General features: G+C 37.0%; 1 protein-coding gene across 1 annotated transcript in view; it reads right to left on the reverse strand.

Annotated features, from left to right (window-relative positions):
* TNIP3 (TNFAIP3 interacting protein 3) overlaps positions 1-3222 on the reverse strand; it is a 99078-nt gene extending 95856 nt beyond the window's left edge. The window contains exon 1 of the mRNA XM_060013197.1: positions 3193-3222. Coding sequence (XP_059869180.1) covers positions 3193-3222 — 30 coding nt within the window. The remainder of the gene's footprint in view (positions 1-3192) is intronic.
* Positions 3223-13294: the final 10072 nt, after the last annotated feature.

A 13294-nucleotide genomic window follows, 5' to 3' on the forward strand; every position in this document is an offset into this window, starting at 1 on the left:
CGTGAGCTTATTTGTTGCCAATATGTAGATACTCATGCATAAGTTTTGAGATCCTTGCGATTATTAGTAAGAAAGAAATATGAAAAAAAGCACTAGATTAGAAACTAGAAGGTCTTTCGTTTTTATTAGTTTTTTTCTGGTCCCAATTCCTAAATTAACTAGATGTAAAATTTTAAGCATTTTAATTATTTTCTCTAGATTTCAGCCCTCTTTGGCAGAATCAAGGCCTGATTGCATTATCTCTAATGTCCCTTGAATTCTAAAATTCCATGATGATTATTGCCAGATATTTACTGTCAGCACTGGGAATGATGACCAGGATCACTACTGGGTTAACCCTTATGGTGGGAAGGAGACACAGGTGCTATTGTTCTCTGTGTTTGGTTCTCCTTAAAGTAGAATTAAATGACTTGTATAAAACTCAAGAACGAATTGGGGAGATAAAGGGCCAGACAAACTTTTCTTTATGCTTAATGTTCTATTACATTGGCTGGTAAGAAATAACTTCAAGTATTGTATAGCTTCTTTGCAATGCTTGCAAACCACTGACAATACCATTGCTTTTTACCTGGACCACTAAAGTAGCATCCTAACTGGCCTGCCTCTTCCTGGTATTGGCTCCCTTCGGTTGGCTCTTCACATGGTAGACATAGTGTTCTTTTCAAAACACATATTTGATCTTGTCATCTCCCCTCTCTCCACCCCCCAAAGAAACCACCATCATGGTTTTCCATTACAGTGACCAAAGTCCTTATCGTAACTAAAGGGCTCTGCTTGTCTCAAACCAGTCACTATTGGAAGTGATGGTTAAGGAAGTCACGTAAGGAAGTGATGGTTCTTTGACGTGTGGCAACTCTTCTGGTATTGACATCACCGGCCTCCAGTCATTACGATAACTGAAAATGCTCCCCTCTCTCTGCCATTGACCCACAAGCACCTTCCAACCACTTTTCTTATCACCCATTTGCCTTTTTGTCAGTTCCCTGAAGGTACCACGCTCCCTTCTGCTGTAACCTTTGAAGCTGCTCTCCCTTAGATTGCTCTTCCCCTCAAAGTAAAATCTTTCCTGACTTATCTTGTACAAATTCTTTTAATATCCATTCTTACAACTGTATGCATCTCCCCTTTGTAGCATTTATCATAATTGTAATTTCTATTTTGGTGTGTGAGTATTTGCTTAAGGCCATTCTTCTCCACCAGACTGTAAATCCTGTGATTTTTACATCTTTTTTGCTCGCAACTGAATCCCCGGTACCTGGTGCAGTGTCTGTAATATGCTAAATGCGCCACACATGTTGAATGAATGAATTGAAGGATATTAATTATGCCAGCAGTAAGTTGTACATGGAATTTTAACATTTTTAATACAAAATCTTGAATAAGCTTTCCTAATAATACCTTAGTTTAGTCTAAATCACTCTTTTTTTTTTTTTTTTTTTTTTTTTTTTGCGGTATGCGGGCCTCTCACTGCTGTGGCCTCTCCCTTTGCGGAGCACAGGCTCCGGACGCGCAGGCTCAGCGGCCATGGCTCACGGGCCCAGCCGCTCCGCCGCACGTGGGATCCTCCTGGACCGGGACACGAACCCGCGTCCCCTGCATCGGCAGGCGGACTCTCAACCACCGCGCCACCAGGGAAGCCCTAAATCACTCTTTAAACCTGTTTGTATGTTCAAGAAGTTTTATCCCCAGAGCTCCCTATCAAAATAATTTTATAGTCAAAAAAATTAAAAAAGAAAAGGGAATTCACTTAGCCTAGAAACAGGGTTAAATTCCACTGGAATATTTCAGATAATTTCTATGATAAATAAGGCAAATGCACAGGGTTTTTTAAGAATACGATAATGCCATTCAAAAAAAATAAGCATTTGTTCTAGGTTTTCATTCATTTATTTTCTCTGGCAAAAAAAAGATCCCTATATCTAAACAGGTACTTAAGGCCCTTTGATTACAGTTGTGGAAGAAATTGGAAGAGAGGAAAATTACACATCACCCTCATTTACAGTAATGGCTCAAGGGAGATCGAGAATAGGAAAGAGACTTTTGGCTACACATTGTTTGGCTAAACCAAAAGAAAGAGATACCTAAAAGAAGAGCTGTGTTTTTTTTTTTTTCCATTTCATATTTCTGAGAAAGTTGCCCAATCAGGGGACTTTCATCATCTGTTTCCTTCTAAGAAGTCTTTTTGTTTTATAGCAATAGAGTAAAATTCTTTACCACCACAGGTACTCTATTGTTCAAGCACTTCAGGGCACCTGCACTACTTTATGAAAAACTAACATTTGGGGACTGAAATTGGAAAAGTTCCTGAATCAGGAGTCAAGAGACCAAGATTCTGTTACCAGGGCTGTCACTAAACTTGCTCATCCCTGGATAAGTTGTTTATCATCATCTCACAGATTTGAAGAGATTGGACATTATAATGGCTAAGAACTTTTCCAACACTTAGGTGCTGTGAAATTGGTCATCCTAGTGTTATATATATTGCACTATCTCTTGTGACACAACGTCTTAGAGGCTTACTGAAATATGACCAATGGCCAGTTCTTACCTCATAGAGAGGGTCCTGTTGTCCATAGCATGGCCTTTCATTCTGCAGCAAGACAAGCATGTGCTTGCTCTGGGCCTTCATCCAGCTCTATCTGGGGAATTAATCTCTTTCTGTGGAGTTCTATTGAAGGACTCCCCTGAGGTACCCCAATTTAGAAATTCACCTTTTTTAACATGCATATTACAAAGAATGATTGGATTAAGTAAGTGTCAAAAGATGTGAGTCCCAATCTATCTCTTATACTCAACAAGCTTTGTGACTTTTGGCAAATTAGTTAAACTCTCAGAGCCCCAATATCCTCATCTGTGAAGTAACAATAATACTTCCTATCTTCAAAGGGAAAAACATAAAGATTAAACGAGAGATTGCATTTGAAAGCACTGCCAGTTTGCCTCCACTACAAGGAGATTTGCCCGGAGTTGTCTGGTGAATAGTAAGTTCTAAATAAATATTGTCGAATTTAAATACTGTTTAACATTCAAAACTCATTGGAAAACCTGTAGAGAAAATGATTTTTATGGGACATGAGTATTTTATGTATGTTATTATTTATGGGTATTGATTGTTTTGTTGATAGTCATGAAACTGGGAGATTAAGGAGGTGTTGTTTTATGGGAATATACTTCAGATGAGTGTATTCTGACCTGCACCAAATTTTTAGCAATAGAAGCCATGTCCGAGTCTGTGTACTTTCAAAATGATAATAATATGTTATTACTATTATAAGTACTTAACATTAATTACCATGTTATTATTATAATAATATAAGATTATTATTAACATCAAGGAATTGTGATAAATCTAAATATCTGTGACTACATAGAAATTACCTTGGAATTTTAACGTCCAGGTGATTATCACCAGATTAACAAACAAATATATATATATATATATATATATATATATATATATAAAGAACTATGCTATCTCAATACAACTCAAATGAAAATAAATGACTGTTTTAGTATAATAAAAATGAATAGTTAATGAGCTCAGTCCTGAGATTTTAATAAATGCTTTCTGTTGGTAAGGAAAAGTTGAGATAAGACCTGACCTCTGGACACTGGATTTCAGATACAGAATCCATCCTTTTGTTTCTACATGTGAAATTCAAGATCCTTTCAGACTAATTACATAGTCTCTGCTTTAGTCTTATCTAATGTTAATGGTTTTATTTTTTGATATTTTTTCTTATTTTTAAAAAAGCAACAGAATAATCTCTAATTAGAAATTTATCTTATTTTTTGACACACATTTAGGGAGGATTAAATTTGTCTACATGAAACACTTCAAGGTTGAGAATCTTCCTACTCACTTTTTTCAACTATAAATCAAATTTGATTGTTTTGATACTGTTCCAATGTTTTATGTTCCTCTCTACAAGAAAAATTCAAAGAGGAAGCACATTTTCCTATTGTTCAGGCTGAACAGTTTTTTGCTTATTTTAATATCTACAGTTGTTTTGCCTTTTGTAGTTGAAAAAAATGTAAGCTTTCTTCCCAGAACACTTTTGAACAGCTTCTCCTAGTAAAGAGTTTGTGAAAAGTGATAACATATTCTTCAAAACTGAAGGAAAAAAGGTGAATATGGCAACCTACTGAAGAATGTACTGATATACCTCGTAAGCATGCAATCTGTCATCTGGACATAACCTATCAATATTTATTCACATCAAAAGGAAATATTTCACCATCTTTGTAATTTAAGATGTATTTTAAAACTGTGAAAGGAGTAATTTACTTTTGAATGTATTTTATGAATTACACCACTTAATATATTTCTTCTCTCAGAATTTGTGTGTCAGATTAGCAGAAGTATAGAATAATTAACTTTGATTACTTACCATAATAATCTATTAACTGTGTACTAACTGCCCCACTGCGACTCTTTCTCTGTCATCCACAGTTTTTTACATTCTTAGATCAATCAAGGGATCCATTTGTTGGGACTGTGCTTTGCAGCCACTAGAATAATTTTCACCCATATGTTGTTTTTATTTTAAAACCTTGGGGATATTTCATCTTGGCAGTGTTTTCAAATAAAATTGATTGTTGACTCATGCTCTGTGCAATTTCAGTAGAAAGACATTTTTTAAATTCTCTCATCTTTCTTAAAGACTTGAGGACATATGTGTGTAAAATGTTTCTTTTATTTTAAATCCTTCTTCCTTCATGAAAACAATGTTTGAAATATCTAAACTGTCACAGCTCCAAACAGATGGGAGAACAACCGTGACTAACAGGTTTTCCTCTGAGACCTCTTCATTATCTAATATTAATGAGGAAACACAGTTTACAAATTGATAGGTAAAGCACTTAAGCATAAAACATTAGAGAGCAATTTTTTAAAGTTAACAGTTAAAACAAAGCCTAAGGTTTTATTCTCTGCAGGAAGTATTCGGTTGACAAAGAACTTAGTAAGCATCTTCATTCCCTCCTCCCCCTCCCCCCTCACTATCTAGGTAAAGATGCTTAACCTCAGTGGAAGAAGATGGTCAAGGAGTAAAGGACCTTGATTGATGAAGCATACAGGATGGTGTCTGTCTCTTCTGTTGTTCCACAGGCCCCTCTCACACCTGTGTTTCAGGTTCCTTTAACTGGAGGAATTGAGTTTAATATTACATTTCCCATGTTTAAGAATGATTATTTCTTCCTCATTCATGCCTCATTTATCTCATTAAAACTGGGAAATTGTACAGTGACTGCAAATTTCAATGGAATAATTATACTGGAAGCCAATGATGTACTAATTAAAATGTAGACTTAGTGGAGAGCGAGGGAAGCCAGCGGAGAGGGAGACAGAGAGAGGGAGAGAGAGACAGAAAGACAGGAAAGAGACAGAGAGAGACAAAGATACAGAGTGAAAAGGAAAGGAGAAAATGAGAGGATTTGTTTCCCGTTATTTTCTGGATTTTAAAAATATGTTACAATTCCGATTTAAAAAAAATTAGCCTCAAAAATTTGAGGAGAGCATTTCTGAAAGTTGTCTATGTTAACATCGACCCATTCTACAGATATTTGCTTGTCACCCATCATGGTAAGGCCTTGTGCTGTGGGAACAGGTCCTTGGATGCTTTGCCATTTAAAAAAGGGCTTTCAGAGTTTCTGCAACAGGGCATTGCCTGAGATTCCCAAGAATAACGAAGCCCCGTAGTATTTCACAACAGAAAATTTTGTGGCTAAGCCAGAAACTTAATGTTGCTAGATTAATGAAAAAAATCATCACTGTGTTCACAGCCATCTCGTCTCCCTTTGTCCACTGCTGGCTTTTAAAATGAACCTTCCTTGGATGTCAATCTGATTGCTTATAGTTAAATTGCACCTAGGGAAGTTTATTTTCCAATCTCCTTTGGAAGATTTGACAATTTAAATAAATCAACCCAGTGACTTTATATTTAGAAATACATTCTTTTAGAACTTTTTATGCTTCCCATCAACATGATTCTATAATACCATGAAGAATACAATGAAAGCTATCCACTACAGCGACACACATTGCCTGGATCCTTGCACGCTCATTGCTTTATCAAGATTGTTGAACCCTGCAATATTGCCTAAGAGGACAATCATAGTAAAATTATTCATATGAGTGCTTCGATTTGGTTATTATTTACAGAATTGTTAGAAACAGTAAATAGGATAACATCACATAGTTAACTGTGTCATTTCAAAATCTCTTACCTGACATGGACAAAGGGGCTAACTGGTGAAAGCTATGAAGATTTTAAAGGAGAACATCACACATTATTACATTTTATACATTCTATCTCATTTCCCGCCTGGAATACAAAAAACCAGATCTTAATTGCTAATATTACCAAATCCAAAAACCAATCACACATGCCATTTTAATATGAAAACTCTAGGCATTTTAAAAAGAAATTAAGTTACGGCAAACTGGTAAGTAAGCGAAATGAAAGTAAAGGCAGGAGAATACGTTACTCACCATGCTCTATACTGAAAGTTCCTCTCAGATCTAGGTAAGTGTACTACGAGGTCTAATAAAGACGTGGAGAGGTTGTCTTTATGACAGCCTTTGAATCAAACAGTAAGTAAGTGGTTGAAGTAGAAACATATATTTTGAAAGGTTAATCCCCCCATGCACAGGGAAACCCCTTTTTTTTTAAGAAAGTCACTCTGCCACCAAGAGGCTACTAATATTCACCTCTTGGATACAAATACAACCTACAGATGAAAGATTCACAACCTATGTGAAAGTACCACAGAGGATTCCCTCTTAGTCTCTATGCTGTAATGGAAACAAGAAAACAATATACCTCTTCAGGCACTTGGGGGTACTACAGGAAAACCACCTGCCCACTTAATGGAAAAGTTATATCAGCTCAATAGGGCCACAACACATAAACATAAATGTAGAATTAGTATAATTTACTGTAAAGACCACACAGGTCACACACTCATTTCTAGGAATGTTCCTCTGTTTCATCTTCCTATTTCTTTCCCTGAGAGAGCTAGCAGCCAGATTAACATTTAAACACTCATTCTTTAAAGTAATTTAGAAATAAGCCCACTCCCTTTTTAAAAAGGAGTTGCTGAGTGTTTTCTTAGCGGGGAAATTGTATTTATGGCCTCTAGATTGCTTCACTGGCATTATAGGATAGGAATCATGTATGTTTTTCTCATTATACGAGAACATAGTCCATAGAATTTTTAGCAGTGGCAAACCTCTCCAAAGTAAGAAAAATTTTTTTTACAAGTTCAGAAATGAAATCCTTGTGGATGAAGAACCCAGTAGTAATCATTAGGGGTTATTTACACCATTTGATTATATTGGAGTATTAATTTTTCTGGTAGACATGGTGAGAGTAAACTGCCAACAGCATGTGGGCAATATGCTGGAGAAGACAGACTGTACTGGAGTTTGACTGTTTGGTACATTTCAGCTCTTATCACAACAGGCATTGTACTTCAGAAAAATAGACTGACACCATGAGAAGATCCCACTTCTACAATTCCACTTCCACAAACACATTTTGGAAAGTCAGTGGATTCCAAAGAGAACTTCAACATTATCTTTTTATGACAAAAATGTTATAAATATCAATACTGAGTGGTGAAATCATGACTGTTATATTTTTTCACTTTATTTCTGTGTTTTCAAAAATTTTCCACAAGAAGAAAAGCCTATAATGCAATGTAGTCTGCACATACAATCAACCTAAAAAAAATCTCAACAGAAACTTAGAAGTAAACAATGTCTTTAATCTGAGTTATTAAAGTAAACATATTTGACCTGGAAATACCAATACTGTTGCTTTAAGGTGTCCTAAAATCTTTTGAACATGTCTTCTAAAAGGTCTTTTGAGTTAACACAAAATGACATTTACCATGTCTGTTTCTTTCCATGTGAGAAGAATAATTACTTAATGTTTCACACGGATATGCCATTTTAGTGTGATGTCAAAAGAGCAAGGAGACATTTATCACCCAACAGCAATAAGGTGGAAAGTCAAGTCATTCTTATAGATTGGAAGCTTTAGATCTAACTGATATTTTCCTTTTCTGAAATTTCTATAAAAATTACAGAGTGCTATACAAATGCACCAAGTAATTGCTGCCATTAAACCTTTGAAGTGTTCCCAGAGTGTCTCAGGACCAATCTAGTAATGATCCCACAGATAAAAGTGTTGGACAGAGCATAGACATCTCTTTCAGAGTTTATTGACAATTAAGCAAGAAGATTATTTCCATTAAAAACTATGGGAAGGACGGGGGGATGGTCAGTGGAAAATGGAATAAGACATCATTTTCATTTACCTCATGACATATTGGAGAAGGGAGAGTCTCTAAAACTCAAGGACAGATCTCCTTATCTCTACTGCCCATCATTCTGACTGTAAAAGGGAAGCTGGACTCTCTCTAGAACACCGTCATGAAATAAAGGCATTACTGGTCCGTAAAGCACTGCATTGCTTCTAGTACACATCTAAGCCACGTGACATCAATGGCAAGCAAAAGCTGGCTATCTGCCGACCAGGTGATTTTTACTGTTCACAAAAGAGCATTTTGTTTAGTGATTTACCTTCAGGGAAAAATAAGGAAATGAGTTGAAAAAAATTTAATGAAACGTGAAGACTAGTACCTAAAGTGACTGATCCAAAACTAATTTCACAGGGCTTGAGGGTGCAAGTGTCTGAGGGAAAAGGGGGAAAACGGAGAAACCGAGACTGGTAAAGTGTAAGACAAGTCCACTGAGAGTTGAGTTTGGGAAAAAGAGAGTCATATTCAGTATTTCTTCCTTTGCCTGGAAGTAATATTAAGAGTATTAAAGAGGCTAAGGTAAGGAAGTTTCCCAGCTTTAGGCTTGGGAAAGGGCAAATCCAACCTGTCTCTAAAGATGAGCTGAATGTGTCGCTCGGTAATCAGGCTCCCATGGGCCTCAGCTGTGCCTCGTGAGCGGGCAGTCCGCAGGCATCCCGAGGAAGACAGGCAAAGTGCTTCCACATGCTTCCTTTCTGGCATGATTCCAGGCCCTCTCCTCTCCCTCTCTACCCCTAACTCAGGCTCCTTTTCCTCCCAGCCTCTCAACATCCCAGATTCCGAATCATGAGTAAGAGTGGAGGTTGAATGGAGACAATCATGTAGGTACTACAGTTGAGAAATTCACTTTCAAAGTCTTCATCATCATAAGGTTTTAAAAGAAATGTGGTAAAACGAACGTAGCAATGTTTGTTCCATTAAAATACAGGGTCCTCAGGAGTTGTTCAAACTAGATTCCATGTGTTGGGTGACAGCTTCCTGCAGATAAGACACGTTTGATAATCCTCCAGGGTCCTTCAAGAGGGAAGCCATGACCTCTCGCCAAACTTTGGTCCTCATTGTTTCCATGAGAGATTCAAACTAGAGAGTGTATTTCCATTAAAACTTCAGGACATCACCTGTCGTATTACTTAAAGGACGGAGATAGTTGTGCCAGGAGCCTCAGCTGGATGGCTGTCCAACCAGAAGAGTAATATTGTGACTTCTGCTCTACTGTCTCCTAGCCTAGTTTATGAAGAATAAACCTTAGTATTAATTTGGGCTTTCTACGTCATTAAAAAAATGGCATTTTTTTTCTCTCAAACTCCCATAACAACCAGGAGTAGAACTGATTTCACTATGTGATAAAATTTCACCTGGATGAAAATTGACATAGAGAACAGATCATTTTTGTCATCATTTTGCAAAACTGAATACCCCTTCATAAGAATCTGGGAACAGTTGTACTCAAGTTATAATGGTTAAATTTGATTTTTTTGTCCATTCTTTTTTTTCCCGATGGAAAAAAATTTTAAGGAATTGAGTAGTTCTACACATTTTCACTGAGTTCTTCCTCGTTACTGTATGTGTGTGTGTGTGTGTGTGTGTGTGTGCGCGCGCGCACGCGTGCGTGCTTTTTTTAAAAAAAAACTCCAGTGTATATAACAAAGGGCTAAATAGCATATAATGTAAACCATTGAAATATCATTTTTTCCTGACTAGATATGATTTTTTTTTTTTCTGAAAAATTCTACCATAAAAGAGGATATATCAGGGCTTCCCTGGTGGCACAGTGGTGGGGAGTCTGCCTGCCGATGCAGGGGACGCGGGTTTGCGCCCCGGTCCGGGAGGATTCCGCATGCCGCGGAGCGGCTGGGCCCGTGGGCCATGGCTGCTGGGCCTGCGCGTCCGGAGCGGGAGAGGCCACAGCGGTGAGAGGCCCGCATACGGCAAAAAAAAAAAAAAAAAAAAAAGGGATATATCAGGCAAACAGTAGGGAGGGAGAAGGGGCAAAAATATTATTTCTAAAGAAAATGAGAGAATGGATATGAATCATGGCTGTAGATAAATCAGAAATGCAGCTGTTTGGGACCAAAGTCTAGTTATCACTATATGCCACGCCCAGAGACATGGTGATCTTTAAAAGGCAACCCCAGGTGTTGACAGTGTAGAGACATCCCAGGAGAACTCTTTGACACTCAACCTCTTAGACTTTTACCCTCACCACAACTGTATTCCTTCCTGTTTTCAATATGCATGAATATACTTTCTCATCCAAATTCAGGAACCATACCTGTTTTCAACATTAAATTTGCTTTTGATCATTCCTATCTTTACAGGAATTACCACCCAAAGAGCATTAACTTAGAAGTCAGGCATTTTGGACCAAATATTATAAGACCAACACTGAATCATTTATACTTTCTCCATCTGTGCCAAAACTGAATTTGGATATTAGAAGGCCTACACATTCTACTTGAAGAGACATATTTCTTACAGCATTTTCTTGTTTTCATTTGAAAATCTAAAACAGAAAAATAACTTCTGATCTTAAGCTGTGATTTCTACCTTCTATGACCCTCATTTACAGCCAATGGTCTTCATGTGATCTTCAGATCTTAACTCCAAATCTTCAGCATTGCGGGGTCTGCACACTTGGGAATAGACAGGAACTTTAAAACTGTAGCAACAGTTACTAAAATGATTAGCTTTATGGATATTTTAAGGAAAAGCCATTTACTGTGCTAAAGTTTGGGAGGGGCCCTCAGTGTTTTATCGCAAAGGACTCAGAAGGTTACATAACAAAGGTAAAACTTTCCCTCCAGCACTTTGAAACTCACAAGATAATTTTGAAGCTTGTATTGGAAATAATTTTGTACACCAAGGAGCAAAATGCTGAGATCTGTTTATAGAAGTTTAATTTAAACCAATGCATTATTCTCCCATGGCATTCATTCTAACAACCTCACTACAAATCAGACTCATTTAACCCTCAGAGATTTCAGTTCCTTTTCCTAAAGATGAGACTGGGACAGATGATGCCTGAAAATCCCATCCAGGTCAAAGATTCTATAATTTGGTAACACCCTAAATAGCAAACAACACATTTCCAGTTTGACTGGCTTTATGCTTCTTAAGTTCCCTTGTACAGTTGAGAAAAAAAAATTCACAAAATTCACAAAAATTTAACGCTCACATTGTTCCACCACGTGTCTACTCTGAGTGGATACTACTCATGGAATTATATTAACTCGTTCAGCTCTTAAACCAAAGTATTAAAGACTTAGAAGAGTTGGACTCCCGGCACAATTAATAGTTGTACACTTGAATACCGAATTTACCGCCAAGGAGTAACTAGGCCTTAGGAAAAACTGTTCTCATCATGTCCTTCATTGTTCTGTAAAAATGTTTGACAGTAAGGGAAAGTACTTCACTCTGAAGGAAATTCTCTCTATTTTACAAAGATGTTAGTGTTTTGGAAAGTCAAGAGTAAACAAGGACCCAAAATAATAAATACTTTTCCTTTAATTTTTTAATTACAAAAGTCAAACATAGGACTTAGGCAAAGTTTAAGAGTATACAACTATATTAAGGAAAGAGAAAAAATGGAGAAAGAACTTCTGATATAAGGCTGTGATTTCAAAAGACAACACCATTTTCAGATAATTTGGTGCACCAAATTATTATTATTATTTGGTTTACTTCTTCTCCATACACATAATAATTGGTATCATTATTGAGCATAATATTTTGTTACTGGATGAAGCTCACAAGTATTACTAGTGACAATAATATTTTTTGATTGGGTGAAACTAGGAATATCTCTTGCAGTTTAATAAATTATAGTTTCTTCTTCATATACTAAAATGGAGAGAGAGAGAAACATTATAAGTTGAAGTGATTTTCGTGTCATTCTCTCTGTGGTTTTTAAAATTGTGTATAAATGAGCCATGTAATATAAAGAATAAACACATATGGACAGAGACCATTGCTGAAATTAAGCCAAGTTTATAAGAAAAGTTAGCGCATAACTTAATAACTTATGATTATTTTGTTGCATGGTAATTAAATATAAATGGAAGCAATTTACATTTATGAGTTTGATGATAATAATTGAAAATAATGACTAGCAATAATTTCTGATCGTCTATTATGTACCAGTTGCTTTACAAACATTATCTCCTTGCTACTTAAAGTGAGGTCTTTGGACCAGCAAAAAACTTGTAAGAAGGTGTAATAAAGGCAGAATCTCAGGCCCCAACCCAAACTTACTGAATCAAATTCTGCATTTTAACAAGATCTCCAGGTAGCTATAAGAGGGGATCTCATCAATGAACACTAAAGTCTGAGAAGCACTGCATTGTCTCATTTTTTCTTTTCAGTAACTAGCACATAAGGTGTCACTCGCCCCCTATGAGGAAAAGGAAGCTCAGAGAGGCAGAGGTAATATTCAAAATATTTGACACCTGATTCAACACAGGCGTCAGCCAACAAGAGAGGAGAACGGAACAAGAGTAGGTGCAGGTGTCCAATTCAACCCTGCCGAGAACTGAAGGACCCATCTGAGCCACCTTCTCTCAGCCGGTAATTAGCACAGCTAAGATTCAGACCCTGGTTAATGAGTGGCAGAAACATATTTTTCACACTATCCCACAGAGCGATTTTATGACTGTTACACAAATAAATCAAGAATTTCTGAGGTCAGTTGGGGTGAGAAGTAGATTCAAAGCTAAACTTAAAAGCCTTCGCTATTTCTGGTTTTTCTCTACCCGTTTACTTCTCCATTTCAATCCCTCCGCCCTACCAGAATTGAGCTGAATTCGTGGACACCCAGCTGATGTGGCAGAGAATTACTTGCTGCGGGGGAAACCTTCCACATGTACTGTGAGCACAGGGTCAAGTGTGAAGTGTCCTATGTGAGTGTGGTAATAGTTTAAAAGCAAAAAGAGACACAACAGCTGAAAGACTCACAGGTGGAGAACTGGGG

This window comes from Delphinus delphis, chromosome 5, assembly GCF_949987515.2.
Source record: "Delphinus delphis chromosome 5, mDelDel1.2, whole genome shotgun sequence".
Taxonomy (NCBI): domain Eukaryota; kingdom Metazoa; phylum Chordata; class Mammalia; order Artiodactyla; family Delphinidae; genus Delphinus; species Delphinus delphis.